The sequence below is a fragment of the Podarcis pityusensis genome (assembly GCF_964106645.2).
Source record: "Podarcis pityusensis genome assembly, chromosome: 10".
NCBI lineage: Eukaryota > Metazoa > Chordata > Lepidosauria > Squamata > Lacertidae > Podarcis > Podarcis pityusensis.
Window position 1 is genome coordinate 70,119,624 of NC_138035.1, and position 26,770 is coordinate 70,146,393.

At 40.9% G+C, this 26,770-nt stretch overlaps 1 protein-coding gene across 4 annotated transcripts in view; it reads left to right on the forward strand.

The window, feature by feature from the left end:
- PTPN12 (protein tyrosine phosphatase non-receptor type 12) overlaps window positions 1-26,770 on the forward strand; it is a 59,964-nt gene continuing 33,194 nt past the window's right edge. For 2 of the 4 annotated variants that reach the window (XM_081023579.1, XM_081023581.1), the window contains exon 1: window positions 1-275. In XM_081023579.1, coding sequence (XP_080879705.1) covers window positions 177-275 — 99 coding nt within the window. In that variant the 5' untranslated portion in view covers window positions 1-176. Of the gene's footprint in view, window positions 276-11,721; window positions 11,827-26,770 lie in introns of all 4 variants that reach the window. The other 2 variants (XM_081023580.1, XM_081023578.1) reach the window with 2 other exon arrangements.

Consider the following 26,770-nt stretch of genomic DNA (forward strand, 5'->3'; position numbering starts at 1 on the left):
TTGTGCTCGGGGTCGGGGCGGGGAGGCGGCTGGGGAAGGAGGGCCAGGGCGGCGGCGGCGGCGGAAGCAGCAGCAGCGAGAAAGCCGGTTGGCGGGGCGTCTCCTCAGGCTGGGTCTCTCCCGCTTTGCGGAGGGAAGGGGGCAGGCGGAGGCGGCGGCGGAGGAGGAGGAGGAGGATGGAGCAAGAGGAGATCCTGAGGAAATTCATCCAGCGAGTCCAGGCCATGAAGGACACCGACCACAATGGGGAGGATAACTTCGCCACCGACTTCATGGTACGCTGGGTTTGGGGGGTGGGGAGAAGGCGGCGGCGGCGGGGGGGGGCTGTGCGTATTGAATTCCGTCTCTGGTGGGGCGAGGAGAGGGCGGGGCGCCCTGTCAGGCGATGCCGTTGACCTCCCCCTCCCTCCCTCCGTGAAGGTGCATCCTGGCCTGCCCCCCCCATCATATCGCGCCCCCCCCCGGTCCGTGTGGAGAGAAGAAGGGAGCTGGAAGGAGCCTGCAGGGCTGCATCCTCCCCCCGCTTCCCTCCCGAGAAAGCCTCTGGCGTGAATGGGCTCCCTCAGCTTTTCTGGAGGGCTGCTGGTGCTCCATGTGGCGGGGAGGCTTCCGCGATGCCCGTGGCATGTGAGGGGCTGCTGCCATTGTGCTTGCGATCCCACCCTTCCTCTCTCCCCCCCCCCCCATACACCCTGCCCGCCGCTTCCACAAATAGAAATGTAAGAAGCCAGAGGGGAGATTCCTTATCTCCTTTCTCCTTCTCCCCAGTTCTGCGAAGCAGTCCTGCTCCAGGTGAAGTGCTCTCTCTGCATATACAACACAGTAGCATCTTGGGGTTGCAGCGGGCATTTATCGAAATTTCAGTTCCCGGTTCCTATTTTTGTATTCTACTGCAAAACCTCTGTGCTTTCCTTGGAGCCAGTCCTCTTGCCAACATAATCTCTTCCCTCCCCTTCAAAATCTCCAGCAGCATCCTCATTCTTTTATCCTTGCAGCCGTTTATTGGTAGGCTTATCTCTGTGTACATAGATAACGGCTTATGACCATATTTATCCAAATGGATCGTTACAGCTCCTTCATTTTTGCTTCACTCTGCCGGCTGGCGGATGACGGTTAGCTGTAATTCTGAAAACAATGTAGCTTCTTATAAAGGTTGTCGCAAATGTTTAATATCGAACAGCAAGCCTTTGGCAAGGAAGGGCTTTTTGGTTAACCCAACTGGAAATATTATCGTGCGCCTTCATTTCATTTTTGTTCTATTCGCTTCGGGGTAGAAGCATTCTGGTTAAGCTCTGGTTGAGCTGATGGCTTCAGAGCACAAAAATTCTGATGCAAGTGACAAATAAGAGGTTTCCTGAAATATAGGGAGGTGTCTACAGGATATTGCGAAAGACCAAGGGGCTGTTGAAAGTTGTCAGGTCTGAGGCATGGAAGAGGAAGTGGGCTTTAGGAAGCGGTTTCCTCATCCCGGATGGGGAGGCATGGGAAAGAGGAATGGCTCTTCTGGCTGAAAGGGTTCTATTGTTCTTGAGGTAAATAGAAAAGGATTTGAAAGGAGGGGAAAGCTTGCATGTTTTACTTGACTTGAAGTAGTTACCCTGATGCACATTCCGTAAGGCTTTAAACTTCACTGGTTTGGAGTATCTACTGCTTAAAGCTGAGTGTAGAGGTGTGTTTAATTACAGTTCATACATTTTTTTTGTATAGAACATGAAATGCACAAATATTACTATTTCCTGTGAAACACCAAATAAATGGGATTGACTATGTTTAGTCAATCCCTATGTTGATTAACCAGTTGCAGTGTTCTTATAAAAAACTCAACAAATCCCTTATTGGAATAAGGAAACATTTGTCTAGCTCTTAACTTAGTGTTCATTAGTTAAGTGCATGAAAATTGAACAAGAGGACTTGGCTTGTTAGTACTGTCTCTTTCCTGAATTTATACAGCAAGAAGGAATGAAAGTGCTAATGTGGGTGGACTTGGTTCCGGGTGTGATGCCAGATGGTTGCTTTAGTACTGTAAATGCACTGTTGTAAAACAAACTTACTGAAACTGGCTGATGCTTTTACTGAAACGGACTCTTCCTTTTACGTAACCTGTCCCTGTAATAAAATAACACTTAATAATCTGTCTCCTAATCACATCAAAGATTGTTCTGTATTGAAATGTGGAGGTGTAGGGCAAATGATTTATATACTACAGTTCAACCAATTGGTTCCCAGCATGGTTCAGAACAAAATGTCTTTTAAAGATGTATTGGCTGTATATAGGCTTGCATTTTCAGAGCTAGTGTAAGTTTCCTTTGACGAAATTTAATATCTTCAATTCACATTCTCCTATGCCTGTGTGCTGTTTTGAACACTCTTGTCCAAACAATCCACACATAGTCACTTTTATTAAAGGGTTTACAAGATCCTGCTTTCTTCTGACTTTGTATGCTACTCTTTCCTTAAGACTTTTATTTCACTTTCCCTACTTCTTTTAGGGCAGGGGTGCCTAACCCGTAGCCTGTCAGATGTTATTGGACTCCAACTCCCAGCAGCCTCAGCTGGCATAGCCAGTGGTCAGGGAATGTGGAAACTGCTGAAATGGGAAAGTATTTGTCAGAAACCTGAAATACAGCTGGGAGGAAGCCTGTCTAATCTCAGTAGGGAGGAGTTCCAGAGGACTGGGCCTGCAGTGGGAGCTACAAGCCTCTGAACATTGGGAGACCACTAACAGATTATAAGGTATCAGGTGTTCTTGGCAAGGTAATGGTCACAGAGGGGTCATCCCATAGCAGAGAGATCGAAACAGAGTGGTGGCCTCAACCAGTCACAGGACAAGAAGGGCCCTCCCTTGTAGATCTTAAAACATGGGGACACTGGTATAGGGAGAGATGTTCCTAAAGTATTGTCCCAGTGTTAGAAGCTCAGATATATAAACTAATTTGTGCTAAATGACACCTTAAACCAAGGTTGTAGTTGCCACGATGGAATGTATAGGAGCCTTTTTATTTACAATGAAATTTATTATTATTACTATTATTATTCATTTAATTTCTATACCACTTTGTATTTTAAAGAAAAATTATAAAAGCAGTTTACAACACGATGATGATGATGATGACAACAATAATAATATTAATAACATTTTATTTATACCCTGCCCATCTGGCTGGGCTGCCCCTGCCACTCTGGGCGGCTTCCATCACATATAAAATCACGAAATCATTAAAACATCAAAGAAAACAATCCAGAATAAAACAGATTCAAACTTAAAGGAAAATATTTCAGATCCTTCTTTAAGTGACATTTTGCTTTCCCCGTATTTATTTACCTACTTAATTTATATAGCCCCATAGCAGTACTGTATGAAGCTAGTGTGCTGCAGTGGTTAGAGTGTTGGACTAGGACGGGGTCAGCAACCTTTTTCAGCCGTGGGCTGGTCCACTGTCCCTCAGACCATGTGGTGGGCCAGACTACATTTTTTGGTGGGGGGAATTAACAAATTCCTATGCCCCACAAATAACCCAGAGATGTGTTTTAAATAAAAGCACACATTCTATTCAAGTAAAAACATGCTGATTCCTGGGCCGGACTGAGAAGACGATTGGGCTGCATCCGGCCCCCGGGCCTTAGGTTGCCTACCCCTGGACTAGGACCTGGGAGATCAGGGTTCAAAACCACACTCAGTCATGAAGCTCACTGGGTGGCCTTGGGCCAGTAACAGCCTCTTAATGTATTTCACAGGGTAGGGATTAATTGAGAAGCAGTGCTAGAAACTCCCCAGGCACCAGGTGCATTTTGCAACTGGCATGGGTCCAATTGTGACGATGTGGAGATCTCTGGATGCCATGTTGGCAACTGACATCTTCATCTGGCTGGCTTCTCCAACTTTCTTAAGCAGCTAAGCAGAAGAGCTTATTTATTGCATTTATAACCCACCTTTTTCTCCAGTGAGTATATGGTTCATCCCCCTCTTCGTTTAAGCCTTACAACAAACCTGTGGGGTAGGTTAAGAGGCTGTGACTGGCCCAAGATCACCCTGCGAGCTTCATGACTGTTTTGGTCTGCTACCACTATCTTTAGTAAACACTCCTGCCAATTGTTCTAACAGAAAAAGCATACAACTGCTGAGAGCCTTGTGCCTGCTGGTGTACCTATTTTAGTTCTGGCAATGCGGTCATTACACCTAGTTTGAAAGGTGTCTTTATATTCCTTCATATAGCGAATTACTCATGGTTTCAATTTTACATTGCCAAACTAGCATTGTTCCTGATTGGTAACTTCAGTTGCCCTGCAGGCTCTGATTTTGGCAGATACTGGCTGAAGAAGCACAGTATGGAGTCTTCATTGCTGCCTCTGCTATCAGATAATTCAGTGGTGGCTTCCCGCTTGTGGAATGCTTTCCCCAGGGTGGCATGCTTGATGCCATCTTATTTTTAGGTCCTAGGCAAAGACTTCTCTTTATCTGAGCTTTTTGGCTTTTAATTTGAAGGTCCTGTTGTGGGTTGGGATCTGTATGTTTATAGCTCTGTTTTTAGATTTTGATTGGTTCTTCTTAATTGGTAAGTTGCTTTGGGTCACTCTGTGAGAAAAGTGGCTAACAAATATAAGAAATAAATAAAATGTGTAGATTGTCATCCTACTTAAAAGCTTGATTTTATAAAGGGGTGGTATTCATGTAATCATTACTTGGGGTAGAGCCATTGAAATGGAAGGATCTAAGGCAGTCATGTTCATTAATTTCAGTGAGTCTACTCTAATAGTTAGTTGAATGCTACTTAAAGTATTTTTAAGTCAAGTATGATCTCAGTCAAGTTAGCAATTTCACTAGCTTCATGCTCTAATCATTATCTGAGGTCCCACTTGGTTCCTTCATTCCTCTGAAGCATAGCTGGCAGTAATGAGGGCTAATTCTATGGAATTCAAATAATAATGAATGAAACACAATATAAGAAATAAACAAAATTCACAGACATGCTGTGGAATACCTAAATGAAGTTTGCAGAGCACAGTTTTGGAACCCCTTGACTACGGCTATCTTGTAGTGGCATCCACTATGTGAATTTTTTTGCCAAGTAAAGTCTGTATGGCCCCATCACTGTTTTGTGTTAGGGGACTGCTAAAATGTGGCTGTTTAAAAATGGCTTTGGCTGATTATTTGTTCTTCTGATGAGTTTACCGTTTTGGTTTGGCAGTTGTGGAGAATTGAATCCATGGGTTTACATTTGGAATAGTTGGCCAGTTTGTTGGATGGCTGTGGTATATAGTAGCCAAATTAATATATTCTATTGTGTATTTCATTAAGGACTCTGAATTACTGAAAAAAGATGACTCAGAATAATAGAATTGTAGAGCTGGGAGGGATCCTGAGCACCATCTACTCCAGTTCTCTGCAATGCAGAAATATGCAGCTGTGTAGAGTTCAAACATGTAACCTTGATATTATAAGCACGATGCTCTAACTAACTTGTTTCACATTGATTTACTTCCTAGCTTGCTTTCTAAATGCATGCTTTCTAATCTGGAACTGTTGTAGTTCCATGTCGGTATTGGATTTGATGGCTAGGCTAGCTCAGCATTTCTAAAGGTTAGTTGATAGATTCCGAATCTGAATTTTTAATGGCTACTCAACATTTGAAAGCAAGTTGTCTAACTTCATCCTGGAGTCTGCAGGTGAGAAAATGAAAGTGCTCACTCCAGAGCTAATTACTATTCAGGTCATCACTCCACCAAAACATGTTTTTTAGCTTACTGATGATAAACACTTATGCAAGTGATCAGCATGATCCTCAGAACCTGTGTGATTGGGTTCTGGAGAAGGGTGGGTTAATGGGATCTCTCTGTGGAAGGCCTGACCAGACTTCTTATTGGAAGTAATGTCCAGATACTTTGCAGTGTCCTTGCCTCTAGTAACGGGCACTGTAGTGCAGTTGTGCGTAGGAGTCATGATGAATTGTCCTTGATGTGGTTTTATATACACGGTTGCAGAATACATGTAAAATATTTCATAGTGCTTCATGGTGTTGTTGTGGAACAGCGAGCTGTAGAATTAACACACTCATCCATAATGGGAAGGCGAGAGAGCTCTTGTGACTTGGAATAATAGACGTTAAGCATGATTATACATTGACTAACGGCAGATCTGGAGAAGGATGAAATGAATTGCTACCAGGGTGGATTTGATTTACCGTATTTTTCACTCTATAAGACTCACCAGACCACAAGACGCACCTGGTTTTTGGAGGAGGAAAACAAGAAAAAAAAATATTCTGAATCTCAGAAGCCAGAACAGCAAGAGGGATCGCTGTGCAGTGAAAGCAGCAATCCGCCTTGCTGTTCTGGCTTCTGGATAGCTGCACAGCCTGCATTTGCTCCATAAGACGCACACACATTTTCCCTTACTTTTTAGGAGGGAAAAAGTGAGTCTTATAGAGCAAAAAATACGGTAAATCAGTAGTCAGTAAGACTTGATTTAAATCACTTTTTTCTTTTTTACAGAAAGACTCATTCTTGCTGGTATAAGGTTTCATTTTTGGAATAATAAATTTTCAGAGTAGTTTTTACAGCTATATCAAAAATTACTGATTTGGTTATACTATTAGAAATACATAGACAGTTAAATATGAAAATATTGGGAGGTTTAATAAGTTAACTATTTATAGGGGCTATATCTCCCTGGCATTGGAGAGGCTGGCCTTCCTTTGTCTAGGGGGTGAGGGGGAGACATACAGTTGGTAGGCCTAGGCTGGAACAGGCTTGCAGAAAGAAGCTGGAAAAGGGGAACCGAGGACTGGAGCGGAGAACGTCGGGAATTCCTGCTGCAGGAGACTTTATTGTTTGGACAATGTCAGGCGAGCCCTGGGAAGCAGGGCCTGGAACCAGTGAACTCTTATTAGTTGACTGGCAAGTACTTCAAGGTCTTGCCAAGGACTTACAGATCCCAGTTACTGTTTCCACCACCACCCCTTTGGATTTGCTTCTATATTCAGGTGCCTATTCTGTACAGTTAAGTGTTAGTGCAGTTGTTGGAACCCAGTGGGATTGGGAAGAGGTTGCCAGCCCTGAAGTGACTTCAGCATTTGCCTCAAGTCTGAGTTGCACAGACATGCAACTGACTTGCGCTATTATTACACAAAGATCCCAAGACTTGTGGAGTATTCTGCTCACAAGGTTGCACTTTCATTTTTACTGCTTCACACTTACCTCCTTGTGCAAGATCTATTCCACTCCAAACAATCTATTGGAACTCTTGTAATTTAGCATTTAAGAGGTAAGGGGCTGATTCTGTGTATATAATTTGCAAAGGAACAATGGGATTAAGGTTTTCCTCTCAACTCTGTATGTTTATTTTAAAACATTTTTCCTGTAAAGAAAAGGCATGTTATCTCTGCAGACACAAATTCATGCTTTTGAGAACTGCAAAAACAAGCATCTGTGATAATATCTTCTCATTAGAAAAACTGCCCCAAATAATCTTACAGAAACCTCTGGAAGAGCATGACATTGTGAATGGATTATTGGAATTCATTTACCAAAAAATTTAAACATTGCATATAAAGCCTCATGCTACATAATTAAAAACATCCTATTTTCCTGATGAATAGCCTTTGGAGTATAATGTAATTTAAATAGAAAACTTTCTTTAGAAAGATTTTTCCTCCAAAAGCATTTTATTTTAATAAATCCAATTTAAATAAAAAAACTGATTTACATAAAAAAGCTTTTTTATATTTTTTTATTAAAAAACCATTGATTTTTTTACACACCCCCCCCCGATTGCTGCTATAAAACTGTTTGCACACCTTGTATGGCTTCTTGTAACTTCTCTTTTTTTTAAAAAAAATGATATTTATTAAGGTTTCAAAGAAAAGAATTACATAAATAAAGAAGAAGGGAAAAAAACAAAAAAAGACAAAAATAAAAATACAAGAAAAATACAAAATACAGAAAAAAGAATAAAAAACACTTTAAAAAATACATCAATCTTTCCATGCCTTACATTCATTTCCTTGCTTCCCTGACCTCCTCATACCTCCCTTTTTTGTATTCCAATTCAGTTAGTTAATTCAGCAATTTCTTTCCCTCTTTATTTTATCTTAATCCTTTAACTTAATATATTATAACTTTGGATTCTCACCTGTTAACAGTCCATTTTTACATACACCTTTATAACATTGCTGCTTAAATCACTTAACTTCATTCTAACATCATTCTAACATTCATTAATTTTGCAATATTTCTGTAGATAGTCTTTAAATTTCTTCCAATCTTCTTCCACCGACTCTTCTCCCTGGTCTCGGATTCTGCCAGTCATTTCCGCCAATTCCATGTAGTCCTTCACCTTCATCTGCCATTCTTCCAGAGTGGGTAGATCTTGTGTCTTCCAATACTTTGCAATAAGTATTCTTGCTGCTGTTGTAGCATACATAAAGAAAGTTCTATCCTTCTTTGGCACCATTTGGCTGACCATGCCCAGGAGAAAGGCCTCTGGTTTCTTCAGAAAGGTATATTTAAATACCCTTTTCATTTCATTATAAATCATCTCTCAGAAAGCCTTAATCCTTGGGCGCATCCACCAAAGGTGAAAGAATGTACCTTCAGTTTCTTTACATTTCCAACATTTATTATCGGGCAAATGATAGATTTTTGCCAGCTTGACTGGTGTCATGTACCACCTATATATCATTTTCATAATATTCTCTCTTAAGGCATTACATGCCGTAAACTTCATACCAGTGGTCCATAACTGTTCCCAGTCAGCCATCATTATGTTATGTCCAACATCTTGTGCCCATTTAATCATAGCAGATTTCACTGTTTCATCCTGCGTATTCCATTTCAACAGCAAGTTATACATCTTTGACAAAATCTTAGTTTTGGGTTCTAGCAGTTCTGTTTCTAATTTTGATTTTTCCACCTGGAAGCCAATTTTCTTGTCCAAATTGTATGCCTCCATTATCTGATAATAATGAAGCCAGTCTCGCACTTTGTTTTTTAATTTCTCAAAACTCTGCAATTTCAGTCTATCTCCCTCTTGTTCCAAAATTTCCCAATATTTCGGCCATTTGACCTCCATATTGAGCTTTTTCTGAGCTTTCGCTTCCATCGGTGACAGCCACCTTGGGGTTTTGTTTTCCAATAGGTCCTTATATCTTATCCAGACATTAAACAATGCTTTCCTGACAATATGGTTTTTAAATGCTTTGTGTGCTTTGACCTTATCATACCACAAATATGCATGCCATCCAAATACATTATTAAAACCTTCTAAATCCAAAATGTCTGTGTTTTCAAGAAGCAGCCATTCTTTCAACCAGCAAAAAGCTGCTGATTCATAATAAAGTTTAAGGTCTGGCAGGGCAAATCCACCTCTTTCCTTTGCATCTGTTAGTATTTTAAATTTTATTCTAGGCTTCTTGCCCTGCCAGACAAATCTAGAAATATTTCTCTGCCACTTCTTGAAACAGTCCATTTTGTCCAAAATTTGCAATGTTTGAAACAAAAACAACATTCTAGGCAATACATTCATTTTTATCGCAGCAATACGGCCCAGCAGTGAAAGCTTTAAATTTGACCAAATTTCTAAATCTTTTTTCACTTCAGCCCAGCATTTTTCATAATTGTCTTTGAATAAATTCCCATTTTTTGCTGTCATGTTAATCCCCAGGTATTTCACTTTCTTAACCACTGTTAAACCTGTCTCATTCTGAAACCTCTCTCAATCGGTGTTAAATTTTTCTCTAAGACCTTAGTTTTTGACTTATTCAGTTTAAATCCTGCAGCCTGACCAAATTCTTGAATCAGTTCCAAAACCCTTTTAGTACTAGATTCTGGCTCCTGTAACGTCAATACTAAGTCATCTGCAAATGCTCTCAACTTATACTGTTTAGCTCCGACTTGTATGCCTTTAACCAATTGGTCCCTTCGGCTTCTTGTAACTTCTCTAGTGTTAGTGGCCACAGCTGTATTTTTACTGATAACAAATGAGTCCTAGTAGCACTACACAAAGGCATGCATTTACATGGTAGGAGCAAATGCATACTAAATAGCATGTGGGCGTAGCCAAAATACGTTTGATAGTACCTGGGCTTCTAGAACTGCAAAATAAAAATGGATTTACCTTGTGAATTTCATTGATTGTTTCCCATAAGGGAACGTGCTATTGAAGCTAAATGGTATTTTCTATCAGGGGGAAAAAAATGTGCAGAAAAACTAATTATTTGGATTTGAAGCTGGGTGATATTGCTCTTCTGCAGATTCATGCATTTTGAACCAAATGTTCCAGACTTTAACAAGTGCCTCAGAATGAAGGAAGTGATCTGCACATCCTAAGATTAAACTTCCCTCCCTGTATTATTTGGGGAGGTTTCAGGAGGGAGAGACTCGGAAAACAGATTTTCCTTTCCTCAGAGCTCCAGAACCCTCCCATATGAGATACAGTAATAAAACACAGATTGGCAATCAGCACCCAAACTGAACTCTTCAGTACTTTACAGCATGAGAGTGGGCAAGGAGAGAGAAAAGGAGGTCCTCCTCTCCCAATGTAAGCCCTAAACAGTGCTACACGGCTCCTGGTCTTGGCTGGAGCTCTGAATAGGAGCCAATCCTATTGGATGTACAGTAAAGTATTGTTGCAGCTCTCCACTTGATAGTTAATCTTAAACAGTTTAATATACAGGACAGGAATTCACAGTTCAAATGAATTCCAAATGACTGCCTCAAGTCATGCAGAAAAAAGGTAAACAGAAGAGCAAGATAAGCCCATGCCTACTAAATTTGTGCAGATAATTATGCTGAAAATAAGACGATAACTAGGTCTCACTTACATAGTGAAGGAAACAGAGGCCGCCATGGCAGCCCAGACTGCTTTTGGATGCTTGTGCTGTGAGAAGTAGCAGACAGCCATTTGTGCATGCCATAGATTGACCCATACACAAAATACCCTTTGCATTGACAAGTTGCATGCTGGAGAGAAGCTTCAAAGAAGAGACTTGATAAGGTATCTAGAAGTAATTTATACTTGCATCAGGCAACCAGGCAAGTGGTTATTTGCAAGCCTGTAGTAAAACACAGGACATCGTCGTCTCTTTCCAACAGATAACCGCAATACATATTTAAGCTGGTGTCCCTTGATTATATAACTTTTTATATAAGAAGCAAGAATTAATAGTTTGTTTGAATGCCTCCATGACAGGACCATAGACCACAAAACATGTGACATTTTTTATGTTAAAAAATACCTGACCAATCTTGATATGTACAGGTACAGTCATTGGGAGGTGGTTAAATGTGTTAAAATATTGATGTTTTAAAGTTTTCTTTTACGTAACAGGTTCTGTGATTATGTTAATGAAGAGTGGGTTAGAATTACTCTAAATAAATATGATTGTGTGAAGTTACCCAAGGAGGTGATCAACCATATAAAAATATGATATGGCATTTCGATGAAGAATTCAACATCTGGAAAACTGTAGCACATATTTTTCCAATCAGATAACTAGCTCTTATATACTTTCAAATCTGCCTTTATGACTGTATATTCTTCTTGTGGCAGGATTTTTTTGGGGGGTGTGTGTGTGTGAAATCTCCAAAGCTTCACTAGAATTCCTAGTATAGTGCTACTGAAATGTATCAAAATTGATCAAAAATTGTATTATTGACAATCTGACTTTGCATATACAACTAAAACAGTGGCTCTGAAGAAAACAGCATTCTTGCTTTGTCTTTTAGATGATGCACCCATGTGCCACAAGCATAATCTCAGATGCATTCTCTCTTGGGTGAGAGGAAGGGGGGATGCGTCTTCTAAGATGGCACCTGCCCTCTGTGATTTTTGTAAGTACTTAACACCTTCTGAAAACTTCGGCCCAATTTAACTTGGGGGCACTTAAAATTATTCAAGATTTTAAATCAATTGGAACCTGTAGCCCTAATCTGCAGTGCTTTGCCACAAGGCCTGTCTTTCACTCCTTTCTATCAACACCCCTCTAAATGAGTTAAGAACCAACACTTGTTTACATTTCACTTTAAGTGTTGGCTCAGTAGATGTTTTGGGGACAACTCCTATAGTTAACTAAATCCCCCCCATCCCCACCCCTATTTGCAATATGGAGATATGTAAGCTTAGCTTCCAACTGCTGTGTAAGGACTGGGAGTAATACATTGCTCACTCTAACAGGTATACTATAAATGCAGGTCAATAATGCAAACTATGGTTGCCATATGCCCCACAGTGTCGTTTTCTGCCCGGATTTTCACTGTTTCAAGTATGGCAACCCTAAACTAAGATTATATGCAGAAATTGCATAATTTGTATAAACAGACTTTATTGGCAGTTCTCTTAGGTCATGTTATAGGAGGATGTGTTAAGGATTGTACAGAATGTGTCTGCTTAAGTGCAGGTTAAGTCTGCAGGTTCATGCAGCTATTACTGACCTCTTTAGAACTTGAATGGTTTTAATTGTGAGAAGTGTTGCATCCCAAGGATGTGGTCAATAGCAATTATAAAACTGGGAGGCTTACTATTGAATGTAGTTGGATATTAAAACTAGACTAATTCAGATCAGAAACATGTCAAGCACAAATGCCTTGCTGTATGCTTGAGTGGGAGACACTAGCATTGTGGATGCACAGGTGTAGTGCTACCAGCAAGAACTGTAGTGATTGCTGAGCTGTAGTAACACTGTCTGAGGACTTGCTGGAAGAAATATGAAGCGTAATGTGGTTAGAGCTTCCTGCTTCAAAATAGCTGATGCTACATTGGAGCTACCATAATGTAGAAGCTTGAAAGGGTGGAACACTGCATGGTAGCTGAAGTGGGAATAAGTGAAAACTGTATTCAGGTTGTTTAATAGTAGTAATTGCTGTTAATGCTGTTAAAGTAATGATCTTCTGGAAAAAAGGTATTGTGATAGTGGATACTAGGCAGTACAGTGGTGCCTCGCAAGATGAAATTAATTCGTTCCGCGAGTTTTGTCGTCTTGCGATTTTTTTCGTCTTGCGAAGCACGGTGTCGGAAAAGTTTTGGGAAAGCTTCAAAAATCACCAAAGTCTTCAAAAACCTCAAAAAAGGCTACCACACCGCGTGCTATGAGTTGCTCCTCAAAGTCAAGTCGCAACTGTATTAACGGTGTTAAGAAAAAGGAAACAAACTTGCAAGACGTTTCCGTCTTGCGAAGCAAGCCCATAGGGAAATTTGTCTTGCGAAGCAGCTCAAAAAACCAAAAACCCTTTCGTTTTGCGAGTTTTCCGTCTTGCGAGGCATTTGTCTTGCAAGGTACCACTGTATTGAAATTATATTATCTTTTCCACTGGTGGTACTGTGATCCTAGCCAATGTGATATAAAGATTGGAGTGTTGGAGCTGGACTTGGGCAGCCTGGGTTCAAGTACCCACCCATGCCATTGGAAAACTCATTGGGTAACCTTGGACAGCCACACTGTCTTACTAGCCTTAAGGCTATCTCAAAGGATGGTTGTAAGAATAAAAATGCAAGGTGGGGTCGGGTGGGATTTTTTGCACTGCCTTTAACACATTGGAAGAAAGATAAAATATAAGGAAAATAAACATATTGAGCAGTAATGGTTAGGTGCAGCTGGAAGACACAGTAGTTGTATTTTACTGAGTTAATTGACCCCCTATAGCTCATGCATTTTCCTGCATGGTTTTTAGTAGATTGCTCATATTACTAGACTCTTTATGACATCACAGATATATCCTGTATGAGTTTCACTATGATCTGTTTAGAGAGCCAATACAGTGTAGTGGTATATACAGATTATGTTAAATAAATTGTTGTGTATTTTAATAGTTTAAGCTTTAGTCTTTTAAATGGGAACATCTTCAGGTCCTCTGTCAAAAGCAATAAGATATTTATTCTGCTTTAGTTATTAAGAATTTGAATTAATAGCACTTCTGAACAGTACATCAAAATATTTTCTTAAAGTGATGACTGTCAAATTGGTAGCTGTCAGTTAGCAGTGTTCGGGTCTGTACTCTTATTTCATGGCATGGTGTATAGGTGTCTGGCAGAAACTTAGCTTGCTTGAAGTGTAGTGCAGTGTATTTAATATGGTTGTTCACTGTGCTGTTGTTCTGCATGACCATTAACTAATGATCACTTATTCCTTTTCCCTTTAACTTATAGCAAGCAAGATGATAAAGGGTCTGAAAATGAAATCTCATAAGGAATGCTTATGGGAGTTGATATGCTTAGCCTGGAAAAAAGGAGACTGAGAGGTGATATGATAGCCATCTTCAACTATCTGAAGGACTGTCACATGAAAGTTGGGCAATAGGGGCAGTACAGGATTCTTATTGATGTACCAGCCTTTCCCCCACGCCAAGGATTTCCTGCCCAAAAATCCTTGCCAACACAACCTTACAAGGGGCTGCTTGGGACATCGTGGAAAGCATGGCCTCCATGGGTCTGCCCCTGAATAGGTTTGGTCCAACCCATAGCTGTGGACGTGCCTTAGATCTGGTGTTTACCATTATGTATGTAGGTGATCTGACGCTAAGTTCCAGTGAAACAAAAAAAGTGCCATGGTCAGATCACTTCCTGGTGCAATTAGACTTATTCATGACTCTTCCCCTCAGCAGGGAAGTGGGACCCACCCCTGCCACTTAATGGATCCAGATGGCTTCTAGAGAGTGGTAGGGGATGTCTTATCCCATATTGTTGTCCCTTCAGCTGATTCCCTGGTGGCTCGCTGGAATAAGGAGCTAACCAGGGCTATCGACTGTCTGGCTCCGAAGCACCCTCTCTGATTGCATGGAGCCCGAATGGCCCCATGTTTTTCCTCAGAACTGAGGGTGATGATAGAATTGCTGAGATTGCTAGAGCGCTGGTGGCAAAAAACTCACTCTGAATCGGATCAAGCACAAGTTAGAGCTCAACATTGAGCCTACCAAGTGGCAATAGCGACGGCGAAGAGGACTTTCTTCGACGCCCCTATTGCATCTACAGCAGGAGACTCACAGGTGGTTTGCAGTCTAACAGAACCACCTTTGCCATTGGAGTCCAATAAGGACTCCAAGATTTCCAGTAGTGATTTTGCAGTCTTTTTTTTTGCAGATAAAATCACTCATATTATTCGGAAAGTGAGAGACTCCTATGTGGTAACAGGGAGCGGGGACACAGAGATCTGTCTGGTCTAGTTGTATGGAATCAATTTCAACCTGTTACCACTATGGTACAAGTGAAATTGACCACCTTGATCCTTGCCCATTCTGACTTACAAAAACAAGTCGGGCTGGGCAATGGGCCATGTCCGTAGGGGGGTGAATGCTTTCCTCTGTGAGGGTCCCCCCCCCCGATGTGCTTAAAGAAACAGTGATTAAACCATTTAAAAAAAAACCACAACTCTTCGGACCTGGCCATTATTGCCAATTATCGCCCAACCTCAATTCTTCCATTCCTGAGCAAGGTGATTGAGCGGGTGGTTGCTGAACAACTCCAGACACGGCAGGAGGATGCAGACTATTTGGACCCCTTCCAGTTAGGTTTCCAGCCTCATCATGGGACTGATAACGTAAGAATATTCTTCACAATTGTGAGAAGGGCAGTGGGGTGAGATAAGTGAAGATAAGCTACAACAATTAACTGTAACTTTCACTGCTCCTGCTCAGGCTACAGGTTGTGCAGATAATAGATAACGGATATAATTCTACAGGATGTGGTATTAGTGTGTGAAAACAGTCAAGATCCAATGATCCCCAGACATGCACCTCCGGATGGTGGAGATGTCAGGCACCATCCTGGTGTCTAGGCATCTTCACTTGGTTACATGCGGTCAATGGTCATGTGCAAAATGTACCTGGCACCTGGCCAATTTCAAACACTGCTCTGTTCTTTTTTTCCTCCTCCTCTTTTCTCATTCTCTTGTCTTTTGATTCAGTTTGTTCTAGGTACTATTCCACTGTGCTGTGAAAACTTTAATAAAAATCTTGGGGATGGGGATAATTTGCTTCCAGGTATGTTTGTAGTTGAGCTACCACCACTCTCTTGAGCACCTTGCTGCAGAAGGGAGTATTAGTGACTGGATGATAGTTCTTCAACACTGTACCAGGTGAGCAGCTCAAGTTGTAGGTCCCAGGATGCTTTTAATTATGCTGTGCTTTAATCTCCTTTTATAGGTTGTGTTGGATTGGTTTTATTATACTTGTATTGTAACCTGTTATGGGACCATATGATGAAGGACGAGCTAAAAAATTACCTTACAAATAACAAATTTATATAACAGTAGAATGCAGTTTTCCCCTTTTGGCTTAAGTAGAGGCATTCTTGCATAGGTCCTTTGGTAGCTAAAACCTATTGTTTATGGCTGTGCAAATCACTCACCTGCTATATCTTCCTGCTGCCCAAACTTAAAAGAATAAGGTCGTGTTTTTGTTAGCTACGGTATCCTGAAGATTGGTGCCCCAAAGAATTTTGTATGGTAAAAGTAAAAACATTCCTTCCTGTAGCACCTTAAAGACCAACTAAGTTAGTTCTTGGTATAAGCTTTCGTGTGCATGCACACTTCTTCAGATACACAGTGTGTATCTGAAGAAGTGTGCATGCACACGAAAGCTTATACCAAGAACTAACTTAGTTGGTCTTTAAGGTGCTACAGGAAGGAATTTTTTTACTTCGACTATGGCAGACCAACGCGGCTACCCATCTGTAACTTGTATGCTAAAGGCATTGGACAGTTAAAAAAAATGTAAGCATATTTATACTAGCATAACTTGCTGTGTTACAAATATGCTGTAAATTGTACTTTTCCTTCACAGGATTGCAATCTTTAGTTGGTGGTATTTGTGTCTTTAGTTGGTGGTATTTGTGTAATGACACTGTAGTAAACCCCAGCTGGCTTGGAGTTGTACATTTATTAGAATGTTTTCACAGTCAAACTACTTTAACTAGCTTATGACTTGCAAGACAATCAGTGTTAAAACAGAGACATAATTTTGAAGGCACCTTTTTACTAACACAGTACTATGGAGTAATAGTTTCCGTAAAGAGGGTAGGGGAGCTTCAGTGAACCGTCTGTATTCCTTGTGGCTTTTCTCCTGATTATTTTCATACCAGTATTAAACTCTGGAAAGAGAGCGCAGCCAGCATTTTTTCTAACACCAGTGTACTAAACAGGATTCCATATTAATGACTCATTCCATTGGTGTAAAAATTGGATTCCCTTTGGATACAAATGTTTGCAACTGAGTAACCGTAAAGGCAACAACGCAGTTTGGAACCTGAGTCCTTGAATGACCTCTTCCTCCAAAATCAGCCTGCCTGGCTATTAACAACAGATCCTTGTACATATTCTAAAAGCATTGTTGACTCAGATTGGAAAGGGCGTTTTTAGTGGCTGTAGCCATACTCTGGAATTGCTGCTTTAACAGAGCAACTTATTCCCTTCCTAGCTAGTCTTCTGCTCAAGAGTAAAGACTTTCCTTTTTAAAAGAGCCTTCAGTTCTTCTGACTGTGGTGAGCTACAGCTGATGGATCTGTTCTTTTGTGTTTTGCTGTTATTGCTTCTTTTAAGTGATTATGCTGTCTCTGATAGAGAGGCTCTCACACCAACTGATAGGCACAGGCCATTTAGGACTTGAAAGGTGATAACAGAAATCTTGAATCTAGTGCTTATTGGGTTTAATATGTTTTGGCCAGCCCCTCTTAATAAATAAAAGTTAGACATTTTGTCGTGGCTGCAGCCTCTGGATTGTCTGATTGCTCCACAAAGAGAGCATTAGAAAAGATTGTACTGAAGTGTACCAGTCCTTCAATACAAAAATGGGATCCTCAAGGTCTTCAAAGGCTCTGGAGTTCTTGCTATCAAACCTTCAAGACTGAGGGCTGATGTACATTAGCCCAGTATAAAAAGCATCTTAAGAGGTAAAATGTTTGGGCACAAGTGAAAATGGCTTAGGTACACTATGTAGTAAAAACAGAAGCGGCAAAGGATTTGCACTCTTTCGCAATGTTTGTTTCGGGAAACTTGGCATGCAAAATATACAGTTGATTGGACTGGGTTTAATTTTGTTTCCCTAGCTTAAAAAACAATGTATGACGAAACCCTGTGAGCAGGGTTATATCAATGGATTTGTTACTGAGTTCAGCAGATATGGTTTAAGATTCTTAAATGGAAGAGTTTGTAATGGGAGTTGTTTAGAAAGTTTGATTTCAATGTCTAAAAATAATTCATCTTTGAACTGAGATTTTATCTACCATGCAAGCTCCCATGCGAATAAAAAATGAGGAAAAACCAAATCAGAATGTTTTCCGTATTATATATATTCCATGAGACATCTGCTACTTTTAGAACAAATCTGCACTCGGCTGGCAGAGTGTTACAAGCCTGAAGCTCTACTTTAGGCACTGCCTACTCAAACAAATTGCAGCGGCTTACATGAAATAAACTCTCAGTCATGATTGTGGGTTTTGTCAGCTAGTGTTTGCAGTTAGTAAGAGTTTGATCAAGTGTAATCCAAAGGAAAACTTTTGAATGTAACAAATGGATAAAATAAGTACTAGAAATTAATCCAAGCATCTTGATTCCCATCACTTTGATTTTATTAAAGAAAGCCTTTCACATATCCGTATTCTAGAAAGACAAAAGAACAAAAACTCACAGATGCCAACAGTGCCTTCATTGGGTGGTTTTGTAATAAGTTTTGTGTGTGTGGGGGGGTGTTGTGTTTCTTTTGGGTGTATGTGTGGCAACTTACTTACCTTCAAATTGTAAAGGAGCAGCAATATATTTGCATATTAATTGCTATTATTGTTGTAGATGTTAGTCCTAGTCTTAACAGCTTAAAAGATCTTGTATTTTGGCATTTGACATTGCTCTGAAATGTTTAAAACAGCTTTGACCTAGTCCTTAACTACCACCCCAACCCACACTTGAGTGCTTTGCACAGTAATTTCAGTTGATATGTTGGGGAGAAAATATGTATAATGCTTAGGAGGTTAAATGAATTGTAGTACTCATGTTCAATTGTTTGTATATTCTGGGTATATCGAGAACTAGTGTGGCAGCATAGTGTTCAACTCCTATTAAGCTGTGAACCTCACTGAGTAATTTAGGTTCCTCTCACTCCGAGCCCAACCTACTCCATGGGCTGTTGGGTTCTCCCTCCATTTCTGCCATTTTATCCTATGTAACACTGGTTCCCGACATAAATGTCAGGTTTCATAGTAAATGAAAAACAAAAGCATGTGAAATTAATATACCATATACATTTATACAAAATGCATTATTGAAAAGTGTTTCTCTATAAGATCAATAGCTTTCAGTGCTGAAATTTTCCTTTTTGAGGAGTTTTAGAGAATTGTAAAATTGCACAGATTAAAATAATGATCCCTACTATATTACTTTATTTAGTATATTTCCAAACATAAAATGGCTTTTTAAAAAAATTGGTACAGAAGAAGAATGGAAGAATTTGAAGAAGACAAGATGCGCGAGAATTGCCTGTGTACTGTTTATAGTCATGAGAAAAAGAAAGCAAATCCTCTTTGGATTCTGTGGTTTTACATAAAATAACAATCACCTGTTCCTTAGCAGGTTTTAAAGTTAGGTAAATACAACCTCGGATGAACAACATCACACAACATACTACACCATGTCATGATATATTTAACAGAAATAGCACCAAAATGGAGAAGCCATGTGTGAAAAACTCATAATATATTATTTTTGCTGGCTTGCTTGGAAGAATAAAGGTTTGCCCCCTTTATCTGGATTCTGCTGCATCAATTTTTCATTATCTGTTTTGACACTGTTACAATACAAGAGCATATATACCTTTTGGTGAAGCATCAGTGAGTCTGTGAATTGTAGTGTGGATTAGGCTCTTGGAAGAAATGGCCTGTGTTGTTTGTGCTAGCATGTACTGTATGCTTCCTCTGCTGAGGGAGGGTCAGGAAGAAGACAAAACAATGGGTAAAGTAAAATGCTCATTCTGAATAAATGCCTGGATTTGTGTCAGTGGGGGATTTGTGAGTGAGACATTTTAAACCATAAACTGATAGCATCTGGAGATTTCTGACTGAATAATCATGGCAAATTTCAATAGATTCAGAATTCACTATTGTAGTTTCAGTTCATAAACAGCAATCCAAACCTGGAGTCTGGGAGGAGTGGTGGATCTCATGATGACCAGAGCAAGAAGGTGTGGGGAGTAGTTTTGTTTCTGTGTATTTATTTTTTTAATCACTTAATTGGGCCCTTCTGGGTTCCAAAGTCATCAGCTCCTCATATCAGAATGCTTATTTTTGTGGGTTTCCATGCTCTGTTGGTAGCAGCTCACCTAACCTCCTAGGCAAAGACCAGGGCCTCTGCCGTGGTGGAATCCTCCTGCTTTTGTAACGCTCCTCTTAGCCGGTGGGCATTGTCAAGTACAAATCTACATGCCATCCTAATCCCCCTCCCGGCAAAGTACTTTAACATTGTTTCTAAACTATATTGATAACTAGATCAGGTGTTTGGAACTGGTCTCCCCCAGCATTTATAGGCATTTTGCCAGGTGCGTGGGATTGCCCTTTTGTCAAGCACCTGATGTCCCCATGACATCGGGCATAGTGTTTTCTTTTGCCTGTGTGGCTTGAAGTCAGAGCACATGGTTGAAGGCTCAGGTGATCAGGCATCAATGAACAGCTTGTCAGTGGTACTTGCAAGCCCTGCTGCTTTTGCTCAGGTCGTTTGAAATCAAACCATGCGGGCAAAGGCCACCTGCAGTTTTAGAAACAATGATATAAAAGCTAGGTACCAAATGGCAACTTAAATCTAGGTTACAGTTGCCACAATGGAATATTTGCCAGAGTGTTGTGCCAGATGACCCTCGGGATCCCTTCCAATGCTACAATTCTGTGATTCTGTGATCTCAGCTACATTTCTTGACTTCACTTGTCCCAGTATGCAAAAAGGAGAAACACACAGTGGAAATGGACATAGTATTTACTATGAACTAAGGGAAAGGTTTTTAAACTTGGCCCCCAGATAACGCCCCCTAGACAAAATTGGACCCACAGCAGTAGCAAAACGTGCCTGGCACCTGGCTAATTTCTAACACTGGCCACAAGGAGAAGATATAAGATTTAGGGCAAGTGGGTGTGAATTGAGGAAGATTGTGAACCAAATTGGGACTTCTGTCAGGCCAGATTATGCCTGTGAGCCAAAGGGTCGCCACTGCTGGACTTGCAGGGCAAGAAAGCAACTTTTGACTTACATTTACAGTGGTACCTCAGGTTAAGAACTTAATTCATTCTGGAGGTCCGTTCCTAAACTGAAACTGTTCTTAACCTGAAGCACCACTTTAGGTAATGGGGCCTCCCGCTGCTGCCACACGATTTCTGTTCTCATCCTGAAGCAAAATTCTTAACCCGAGGTACTATTTCTGGGTTAGCGGAGTCTGTAACCTGAAGCGTATGTAACCTGAAGTGTCTGTATCCCAAGGTACCACTGTATATTTGTTCACAGGGATGGGGATTAGAAAAGGGAATGCTGCCTTGGTTCTTAATTTCTAAATTCAGTTAAAAGCTTTTTCTTGGGAATGCAAGTTAACAAAATAAGGTTTGAAGCAGACGCATAATGGGTGTGACCTTACAAACTACTGGGGCAATATAGATTTCATTTATGAGAGGGCCAGTGGAAGTCATCTAGTAGCCTGACTTTCAAAATTTTAAAATGGGAAAATCTTTATACAATCATGGTGTTAAAATTTGTGATTTTAATCACCTGACTGTAGGGAGAACTAGAGAGAATTTAAAGCAAACTTTGAGATCATAGTCAACTTTCGCACCCAGTAAACCTGCAGCAGTGTTCATACTAGAGAAAGGAATCATAATCATAATATAAATAAAACAAATGTTCATATAGCAATAATTGTTTGGGTTCAGATGCAACAGATGGGGAAAGATTGCCAAAGAAGCATTATCTGGAATAAAAGGTACTCAGAGCAATAATTTGATAAGTAAGTAAGCATTGTGTGGCACTGTAGATTGTCTGTTGATCTGATTAGGTGCTGATGCAGTGAAAAATAAGACACCAGGAGCTGATGGATTACTTTCATGGCATGCTGCTCTCTTAGGGACACTGATGTCCTAAGTTGGCTATACTTTGCAATATTAGCTGCATGGAAGATCTATCATAATTTTCCCAGCATAAGTGCTTCACTGCTCTTAGCTTCCAGACCATTCCCGCAGTCAGTGTCTACGCATAATGCCTCTGGACCTTGTACAACTTGTAGCATGGTCCTTGCTCTCATCCTGCACCACAAGCTGTCCCTGGTATCTCAGTGTCACTGACAGTTTTTCTGTTGCCCCACCCAGTTGGCATCTCTGTGCATAGAGAATAACAGGTGGAAGTCTAGGGATTATATTGAGAGCATATTGCATCCCTCTCTGTTTCAGATGCAACCATAGTTTAGCATCTTAAGGACAAGCCTGGTCTTTTCCAAGGATCACACACTCATAGAATCATAGAGTTGGAAGAGACCACAAGGGCCATCGAGTCCAACCCCCTGCCAAGCAGGAAACACCATCAGAGCACTCCTCTGCTTAAAGACCTCTAAAGAAGGAGACTCCACCACACTCTCCTTGGCAGCAAATTCCAATGTCGAACAGCTCTTACTGTCAGGAAGTTCTTCCTAATGTTTAGGTGGAATCTTCTTTCTTGTAGTTTGGATCCATTGCTCCGTGTCCGCTTCTCTGGAGCAGCAGAAAACAACCTTTCTCCCTCCTCTATGTGACATCCTTTTATATATTTGAACATGGCTATCATATCACCCCTTAACCTCCTCTTCTCCAGGCTAAACATGCCCAGCTCCCTTAGCCGTTCCTCACAAGGCATCGTTTCCAGGCCTTGGACCATTTTGGTTGCCCTCCTCTGGACACGTTCCAGTTTGTCAGTGTCCTTCTTGAACTGTGGTGCCCTGAACTGGACACAGTACTCCAGGTGAGGTCTGACCAGAGCAGAATACAGTGGCACTATTACTTCCCTTGATCTAGATGCTATACTCCTATTGATGCAGCCCAGAATTGCATTGGCTTTTTTAGCTGCCGCGTCACACTGTTGGCTCATGTCAAGTTTGTGGTCAACCAAGACTCCTAGATCCTTTTCACATGTACTGCTCTCAAGCCAGGTGTCACCCATCTTGTATTTGTGCCTCTCATTTTTTTTGCCCAAGTGCAATACTTTACATTTCTCCCTGTTAAAATTCATCTTGTTTGTTTTTGCCCAGTTCTCTAATCTGTCAAGGTCGTTTTGAAGTGTGATCCTGTCCTCTGGGGTGTTAGCCACCCCTCCCAGTTTGGTGTCATCTGAAAATTTGATCAGGATGCCCTTGGGTCCTTCTCCAGCATGGCTACAAGGAGGAGGTTAGAAACTTTCATGATCTGAGAGTTCATTACAAATTAGCCACAGCTTGCTATGTTGCAAATAGTAGTTAACCTTAAATTGTTAGTGGAGACAAGCCAACTTCAAGCTATCATTTGTTAAGATTAAACATTGTTTAGGGTTTGGACAATGCAGCAAGCTGTAGTTAATCTGAAGCAGAAGCTACAGAGCTCATTACGGAGGAGGAAAGAGGCATGGTTTAACAATGCATCTGAATGTAGCCAATGTATGTCACACTACGGGTACTAGAATTTCCTGTGCAACCACTCCTTCTGTTCCCAAAGAGGGCTTTTCCTAGAAGTTCATTGCTGAGACAGTTCTAACTATGCCTCTGATTGTTTCCAGCACATTGTAAAGATCTGGTCAGTCTGGAAAAATATAGGGAAATAAGTTTGTACAAGCTTGTGGTGACCTTCAGACTTGATCTACAGATCAACTTCGATTTCCCTCCCCGATAGAATCAGTGAGTTGAAAGTGACCCCAAAGGTCATAAAGTCCAAACACCTGTCAATAAGGAAATTCACTGTTAGAGCATCCCTATTAGGTAGCTGTTCAACTTTGGCCTAAAAATTTCTAATGGGTTGGCACCGTGTTCGAAATTAGCTTGTCGCCAGTTTTTTTTGTAACTCGGGAGCACCACCTAGTGACCAGGTTGAGTTACCCAGTCACGAGGTTTGAGATTGATACCTCCTCTTCAGAATAGCAGCTTTGTGACTGAAGCCATCCCTTTTTCAGGAAGCCTTTTGATGTGCTGAGTCAGAGGGAGCCTTTCCAATGTTGTACGATTTGCATAAGCAAGCAAACAGAAGAAGCTCTTTCAGACAGTTGAACTTGCTTTTCTGTTATGGAGGCCGGAAGCACAAAGCACCTTGTGGTTTGCAAACAAATACAAGCTACAAATGGTTAAATGTGTTTTTCCTGTGTTGGCTGATTATTTTAAAGGTTTCTAATGTTCCCCCCCTTTATTTGGATTCTGCTGCCGTCATTTTTTCCCTCTAGGAATGCAGGTTGAGCATGGAGGTGGGGAGAGCATACTGGAAATTATGACAAAAAGGAGAATAGTTTTTAACTAAAAGAGGCTGTGAGGTGCTCCAAAAGGCTCTCCCTAGACTGGGCGAATGAGCATTAAAATGATAAATCTGATTCGGTGTTAACAAGCGTAAAGTGATTGGGGGTCGGAAGATATCCTAACAAATCAGTGAGGTTTGAGCTGGTGGTGACTGACCAAGAACCAAGATCTTAGGGTCTTAGTGGATAGCTCAGTTAAAATGTTTACCCAGGTTGTGGCAGCAGTAAAAAGGGGGAATTGTATTTTAGGGGTCATTAGGAAAAGGATAGAAAATTGTTTTGGAATTGTTTTGAGAAATGCTGGACCATCCCCCTACAGTGGTGCCCCGCAAGACGAATGCCTCGCAAGACGGAAAACCCGCTAGACGAAAGGGTTTTCCGTTTTGGAGGTGCTTCGCAAGACGAATTTCCTATGTGCTTGCTTCGCAAGACGAAAATGTCTTGCGAGTTCCTGCGGGGTTTTTTCCCCTCCCCCCCCTTTTTCCCAAGCCGCTAAACCGCTTATCAGCTGATGGCTAAGCCGCTTATCAGCTGATCTTTAAGCCGCTTAACAGCTGATGCTAAGCCGCTTATCAGCTGATCTTTAAGCCGCTTAACAGCTGATGCTAAGCCGCTTATCAGCTGATCTTTAAGCCGCTTAACAGCTGATGCTAAGCCGCTTATCAGCTGATCGTTAAGCCGCTTATCAGCTGATCTTTAAGCCGGCTAAGCCGCTAATACTGTAGCACTAAGCCGCTAAACCTCTAATGGGCTTGCTTCGCAAGACGAAAAAACCCGCAAGACGAAGAGACTCGCGGAACGGATTCTTTTCGTCTTGCGAGGCATCACTGTATTTTTAAAAAGATTTGCATGAGTGTTCCTTTGCCATTTACAGAGAAGTGCTTTCCTTTACAGAAATAATAAAAAAATAGAACGTTGAAATTAATCTCATTATGTGGGCATGAGTGGGCAGACTGGCCCTCTCTGGTGGCTCCACCCATCACAGAAGCTATGACTTTGCAATCTGAAAGAAAAAGGTTCAGAGCTTGTGTTGTGTAGTGGTTAGAGTGGCAGTAGGGCTAGGCCCTTGGGAGACTATGGTTCGAATCCCCACTGGGTGTTACTGTACTATACATGCTTCAATTTAATTCCCACTGTGCTCTCTGTATGATCTGTTTTGCTGTGGCTCGTTACAACCCTCCAAATACCACAAACTGGAAAAAGATCCAATAAATTATCTATGCTGAGTTGTTCACAAATTTATAAAGATACAGGTTTTGGCAAACTACCCTCTCTAATTGAGTAAAAGAGGTTTGGTTTTTACTTTTGCTAGAACAAAACTGCAGTCACATCTCTTTCTAGACTGCTTCCCCACTTTACTACCTTTGTGTTTTCAAATAATTTGTCTTTTGTGCACAGCATTTATTCCATCTTCAGCTAGATTCCCCATCTTGTCTTCCTTTGCTTTTTAATCTTGTTTTTTTAAAAAATGCACCTAGACATATTATTGTGGCGACCTATTGGCTCCTAGCTTTTATATCTCAGTTTCTAACCCCAGATTGGAAGCCCAGCCTATGCCCCTTAGACTCTGTCTATTTGTCCCCTCTTATAGGGGACTCAGGTCAAGACTCAACTCAAGAAATAATTTAAATATTCCAATAGATTAACATCTGTTTTCCTTTTCAGAATTAAGTGGGAAATTGGCTGCAAATGTTTTTGGGAAGATGCATTGTATTTAAAACATGCTTGTTTGTGGTTGCAGCTAATAACATAAGCTTCTGCAGTCTGATCTTGTATTTTGTAAGGATGGATGTCAATTGTAGATATGAAAATTTTTATTAATTCTGTGCGCACTGGATTTAACCTCATCAGCTGTTGCATAGTGCAAAACTGTCATGGAAAACTCCAAAAGTTGTGCCTCCTCTTACCCAACTTGACTGTTGGCTCATAATTTAAAGTTTTGATGCCATTTGAGTTAGGCAGTGTAGTAGAATTCCAGCAACTGATAACATTGTTGTCTGACAACTCTGAGACCAGGAAGTACATTGTTCTGTAAAAAATATCTTCCCTCACATATGTGACAACGACTTCTCTCTCTCTCTCTCTCTCTCTCTCTCTCACACACACACACACACAGCCACACACACCACCAACAACACCACTCTTCTATTACTGTCAATAAGCAGATAAGAGGCACTGAATCATTTATTTAAAAAACCAGCTACATAACCACAAATAAATAGAAGCTACATCGATAACGTAAGTCTCAAATATGAAGAAAATGTGGCCTCTTCATTTTAAAGCTGCTCATAATCTACTTGTTATCCATGGCCTAAAAGTAGACTGAA